Source organism: Silene latifolia, chromosome 2 (assembly GCF_048544455.1).
Source record: "Silene latifolia isolate original U9 population chromosome 2, ASM4854445v1, whole genome shotgun sequence".
In the NCBI taxonomy this organism is placed as follows: domain Eukaryota; kingdom Viridiplantae; phylum Streptophyta; class Magnoliopsida; order Caryophyllales; family Caryophyllaceae; genus Silene; species Silene latifolia.
The window spans coordinates 44,447,398-44,453,899 of NC_133527.1; the positions used below are offsets into that span (position 1 = coordinate 44,447,398).

General features: G+C 39.9%; 1 protein-coding gene across 1 annotated transcript; it reads right to left on the reverse strand.

The window, feature by feature from the left end:
- Positions 1-5,081: 5,081 nt before the first annotated feature.
- On the reverse strand, positions 5,082-5,456 carry LOC141640712 (uncharacterized). The gene has a single exon (XM_074449396.1). The coding sequence runs from the start codon at positions 5,454-5,456 to the stop codon at positions 5,082-5,084; it is 375 nt and encodes a 124-aa protein (XP_074305497.1).
- Positions 5,457-6,502: the final 1,046 nt, after the last annotated feature.

Consider the following 6,502-nt stretch of genomic DNA (forward strand, 5'->3'; position numbering starts at 1 on the left):
ATAATTTCGCTCTCCTATATAAGGAAGTGATTATTCGGTCTAAAACATCTATCTTTCATACTCTTAATTACGTTTTATCAAACACTGCTTTACTCTAATTACAGCTGAACTTTTTTCTGCCACTTTTCTCTCCGGATTCGAATTTTGTAATATTTCCTCTCTCTTTAATCTTAATTCTTGTTCGCTCTCATTAATTGTTCTTTTATTTTACTTTATGCTTGTTTATCATTCCTTTACTATGTCTCACATTAGCATCTTCATGATTATTGTTATTATCGTTAACCTCAAGAACATGAGTAACTAATCTCCTTATGTTAGGATTAGGGATCCATGTTAGTGTTGAGATGATGTAATCAATAGACTAGATGATTTACATGTGAGAATCTGTGACCGTCGCAATATAGCTGTAACATATTTCGTTGAGTGCACGCTTCTAAATAACATTAATTGAGTTAACTTTGTTCCTGGATCGGAAGATTGGAATAAATAGATCTGCTATGAACAGTAGACTACCCTAATGAGGACGAAAGTTAAGTTAATGGAAATCTAGGGTGGATAGCAGACCGGAAGGACATTTCCCTTGCCCTTCTCACAGTAGATTGTCTAGGCTATTTATGACAGAGTCGATGAACTGCCATGGTGAACCGAAATCCTGTCATTCCTCTCTTTTATGTGATCACATCTCTATTTTCTTGCTTTATTGCTCTTACTTTTTTTCTCTTACCTTTAATTCTTAGTAGTTTTAGAAATCAAATTTAAACCCCCCCCCCCCCCAATTTGTGACTTAGATAGACAAACTTACAAATAGATACCTTGCCTCCATGTGGAGATCTACCCTACTTATCACTAGCTTTTGTTAGTTATATTTAGGTATTATTTTCGATAACGACCGTATCACCCGCCGTGTCCACAGTGGTATGAGGAATCGAACCCGAGACCATGGGGATGGATTTTCACCAAATATATGCCTTGAAACTCGTGCTCAAAACCGTTCAAAAATCGAGCTTAAAACCGTCTCAAAAAAACTCATTTAAAATCGCTTGAAAAATCAATTCTTCGAATTAAAATAAAGCGATAAAAACAAAACCTTCACATATCTCATTTCAAATAAATTCAAAATAAAAACTTTGAATAATAATTTATTTATCAAATAAATTATAAAAGCTTTAAATTTTAAATAAACTCGAAATATGAAAACCGATGAAATAAATTTCATTTATTTCGAAACAATTTAAATTTCATTTATATTGTAAAATCGTCAAATAACGCTTGTCCCGCATCACTAAATAAAATCTTCTAATGAGCGATGTAAGTAAACATGTGTCCTCTCATCATCGGGTGTTTTGTCAGGATTTTTGCAAATTCCAATATCGACGGATACGGGTATATACAGAGCCCCCACTTTGACTGAGGCTTGGACAAGGGCAAAGTCAAAAGTATACCCCATGTCCTCTCGAACTGAGGATTCCGCGGGTCGTTTAGAGTCTATTAGACTTGCATATGTAAGCTTGTCAGCCATAAGAAGAGATCATACCTGAAACTTTACGAGGGATTGACTCTTGCTTTTGTTGCATCAAATCATCCTCGACCCATAAACTTGCATTTATGGTAAGTTCAGCCATATCCTTAGGCGCCTACATATCCATTGCGACGGAATCAAACCTGCATCCTAATTTGGGTTACCTTGTCCTTGGCATTCTGCAGTCTCGACCGACAATGAAGCTTTCCGAAAGGAGGTTGCCGTCATACTTTGGAGATACCTCTCCCATGATGTCTATACTCTTCGAGTTGCATGTGCATTAGCTCACTTGAGCTGCGATTCTTTGTCATTGATGCCCAACATTTGAGCAACGTTGTTGTAATATCATTGGTTGCATTCCGCTGGGGAACATTTTTATCTTAGTAACCCGACACGGATTACTTTACTTGGTGGAGACTTCTCCGTTCATCATTATAGCGGTCTCTGGAGGTTAAAAACCGACATAGCCCCCAGTTACATTGGGTCTAAAGTGTTTGACTCTAAGGCGCCTAATTGAAGCGTAACTGCTTAAACTTGGACATATATCATAACAGAAATCACATAATGCTATCCTGAACTTTTGGAATCATAGCTAAAACATGGATGGGCTCGAGGCCCGAATAAAAACATTGAACTGGGTTTCTGACCCGATTTGACATATGAAGATGGGCTTCGCTCGAGATTGACATTTCATTTTGAAAATGAGCTTCCCCCGGAACTGATATTTGAAAATGAGCTTAACCCGAAGCTAAAATTTCACTTTGAAAATGGGCTTCGCCCGGAATCAACATTTCATTTGAAGATGGGCTTCGCCCGGAACTTGAAAATGGGCTTCGCCTAGAACATTTCATTTTGAATTTTCGGAATTTCATAGGAAAAAACGATGAGTAGACATGTTTCGAGTTTCTGACTCGGGGATTGACCCGTAACTAATATAGGCAAAACATAACCCGCAAATACTTCGAAAAATCCGTAAGTGTGTACGGGTTTTTTAATTTAAGTATGGACTCGCTGGGGATAAAAAAATGTAGATTGGCCATTTTTGCCCGCGAAACACAAATAAAACTCGCGACAACAAACTTTGGTGTGCAACAAGCGATAAAGGGTGATGAGGAATCCCGGAGGCCCGCGCCCCAAGGTCCTCGGCCGTGTTACTTGGGCGGCAACTAAGGTTTTCCTAAAACTCTTGTTAAAACTCTCTCGTTATTTTTCTTATATAAAGAGATCATAATAGGAGGTAAACAATAATTTCTTATTCTTTTCTTCATAAAAACTTCTTGTTAAACATGAATTCTCTTCGAAAAACCATGTCATCTTGGGCCTCTGATTTCAAAGGACTGGAATCGCAAAAACTTCTCGTTGAGGTAAGTCCTACCTGAAGTTGTTTTTCTTGATGAGTGCTTAAAATTGTGGGACCCTACCCACCATATTTTCGCCTTTCTTGAAGGAGAGATTTGTCCCGTTCCGGAAGAAATTGCCATTCTAGGAGGTTGGAAAATTGGGCTAACTCCTGTTATTCCCGACTTTAAGAAGGGACGATGGTCTAACAAGTATCGTGACTTTCTTGGCTTGTCACGTGATGAGGCACGTGCCTTTGTTTATGGGGAGCGAGTAAACTTATTTACTCACTATTGCTAAGATATTTGGTTGTGCTGACGATCCATTGATTTCTACGGTGTTCCGTCGCTGCTTCAGATTTATGCTTTTGAAGGGTATGTTGAGGTACCAACTTGTTATGGTAAAGCGAATTTCATCAAAATTGTTGAACAAATGGAGCAACGCAGGAGCCCAGCTTGGCTCATTCTTGCTGAAATTATTGCTGGGTTAGATGCTCGGAAGGCCAACCTAAACCTTGCTTATACTGGATCAACCCGGCTTCTACAGGTATGTATTTTCGCTGTTCTCTTTTTTTTTTCTTTTTTCTTTTTTTTTTCTTTTTTTCGTTCTTCTCTTTTCTTTTTTCTTTTTTGGCCCACCCCCTTTCTTTTCAGTGGGTTTGGCATTATTTCCTGTAGTCTAATTCGCTTTCTCGACCCTTTTTCACAGATCTGGCTATGTGAGAGACTCGAGTTGGTTTATCCATTGAAGGTTTCGGGTACATATGAGGTGAGAAGCTTCCCTTCTTGTCATCGTCAGTTTGCTACTGGGGAGAAGGAGCCTTTCTGGCGACAACGGTTTTCTGCCAATGTTGGGTTACATGTTAGATGGGCCTTACCTTGGCTTCGAGTTACTATAGTTACTGGTTTGTCTGAAACTCATAGAACCAGATATCTCACTCTTTTGGGCTTGGAGTGGTCCACCCATATCTACCCGGACCGTGTTCTTCGACAGGTTGTCATTAGTGTTGTATTCCCGCTATTGAGCCTGTTCACGGCCAAGTCAAGGAAGTGACTCTTGCGAGGTGCAATGCATGGTTGGATTCTTGGACTCTGAGGACTATTTGGCATATTTCTTGGTTGTTTGCCTCTAGTTGGGTGTTACCTTCTTATTTGTGGTGGACTATTGAGCCTTCTTTCAAGCCCCGGAGGGAACTTTACAAGAATGAAGCAATTGAATACAAATACCACAAGCAAGGGGAGAAGAACCGAGAATTCTTTACTGGGACGACCCCGATTTCATCCAGCTGGTCCAACTTCGTTGGATTTGTGAAGTCATTCCCATCCAAATATGTTAATCGAACATCGCCTCCTGACAAAATCTTCATTACCAAATAAGGGCCTGCCCAATTTGGTTTAAACTAACCCCTCAGATCAATAGGTAACAGAGCTCTAACCGACTTCAGAATCAGAACACCCTCACTAATTTCCCTTGGTTTCACCTTCTTGTTGAAAGCTCTCTCTATCCTTTTTTGGTAGAGTTGAACATGGCATAATGCATTCAAACGCTGCTCATCGAGCATGACTAGTGAATTATATCTTTCTTGAACTCAATCTGCTTTAGGAACCGGGCTTTCTAGTAGGATCCTTAGGGATGGTATTTCTAGCTCAACTGGTTGAACTGCTTCCATTCCATATACTAAGTAATACGAAGTTGCTCCCATGGCTGTTCTAATTGAAGTTTATACCACCATAATGCGAAGGGTACCATCTCTGGCCACTCCCTATAGTTGTCAGACATCTTCCTCAAAATGAATGTAACTGTTTTATTAGCAGGCTCTACCGCACCATTCGTCTGTGGTCGGTATGGTGATGATCGACTTCTGATGTTTGATTTTATACTTTTCAAGTATGATCGCGGTCTCGGCTTGGAAATGACTTCCGTTATCGCTGATGAACTCATGTGGTACCCCGTATCGGAAAATGATGTCATTCTAAATGAATTGTACTACTTGCTTCGCCGTTAGCACTTTTTAAGACTTAGCCTCTACCCACTTCGTGAAGTAGTCAATTTCAACAAGGATAAAACAATGCCCTCCAATTCCTGATGGGTTTACTTTCCCAACTATGTCGATTCCCCAGGTTGAAAATGGCGAGGGTGACGTCATGGTGTATAACATTAAAGGTGCCACATGTTGTACATTCGCGAATATCTGACAATTGTGACAGTTCCTGACATACTTGCATCAATTTGTCTCCATTGTTGTCCAATAATAACCAATCCTTATGATCTTACGGACTAACATATGGGCATTTATGTATGGCCCACATTCACTGTCATGAACTTCTTCCATAGCCTTTTTAGCTGTCGGTTTATCGATGCATCGCAACAAAACACCTTGAGTCGTCTTCTTATACAATTTACCATCATTAGTCTTGATGAATTTGGTAGATAACATTCTAAAAGCGTGCTTCCAACGCGTGTCAAGGCTGGGAGGATACTCTCCTGCTTCCTTGAATTTCAAAATGGTTGTGTACCAGGGCTCGGTTTCACCTTCCTCGGCATCATCGATTGCATTCACATAGGCAGATGACGATCTTCGTTTGACACATATTGGCATACTCTCGATGTGGTCAAGAATGTTGATCAAAGCAGTTAGCTTGGACAACGCATCTGCAAACTGATTTTCCCCTCTCGTGAAGTGAACATATCGAATATCCTTTAATTACTTTTCCAATTCTTCGATTCTGGTTTGATATGGGGCCAAATTTTGGCTCTTAATTTCACATGACCCACCCACTTGATTGATCACAAGGGATAAGTCTCCATGTACTAATAACTTCTTCACACTCAAGTCAAGAGCACTGCGTAAACCAAGCAAACATGCTTCATATTCAGCGGCGTTGTTTGTGATATTGAAATCCAGTTTGATTGACACAGGAACATGTTCACCTATTGGTGAGAGAAGAAGTATGCCTACTCCATATCCCATATAGTTCGATGCTCCATCGAAATAAAAATTCCATACGTCATTCTCAACGTGAACCAAGTCTTCGTCGGGAAATGACCTAGTGTCGATGACTTCTGTTTCTTTGATTGGATTGTCGGCGAGGAAATCGGCAACCGCCCTTCCTTTGATCAAATTCAAAGGTACATATTTGAGATTGAACTCTGATAACATGAGAGTCCATCTCAAAATTATTCCATTTAGCACTGGTTTTTCAAAAAAGTACTTGATCGAATCCATTTGGGAGTAGACACTCACACTGTAGCTAAGCATGTAATGTCTTAATTTCCCCGTTTCCTAGACTTTGTCCAACCACGTCTTTTCAAGAGGTGTATATTTTACTTCATAGTCTTAAGAAATTTTTACTAATGTAGTAAATAACCCTTTCTTCTATGTCAACTGTTTGGGCTAACATAGACCATATTGTTGTATCTATAACAGTTAGATATTGTGATAACGGCAGCCCGACTTTTGGCGGGCTTAAAACTGGTGGAGAGGATAACACTTCAATTATTTTTTCGAACGCGGCCTGACACTGGTCATCCCACATAATGTGTTATCTGACCTTCAGTTTCTTAAAGATCGGCTCACAAAATATCGTCAACTTCGCGACGAAACGGCTTATGTATTGAACTCTTCCCAAGTAACCTCGAATTTCT

Excerpts from the sequence above, each read along its gene's own strand:
- LOC141640712 (XM_074449396.1), bottom strand. The coding sequence starts at position 5,456 with ATGCCAATATGTGTCAAACGAAGATCGTCATCTGCCTATGTGAATGCA.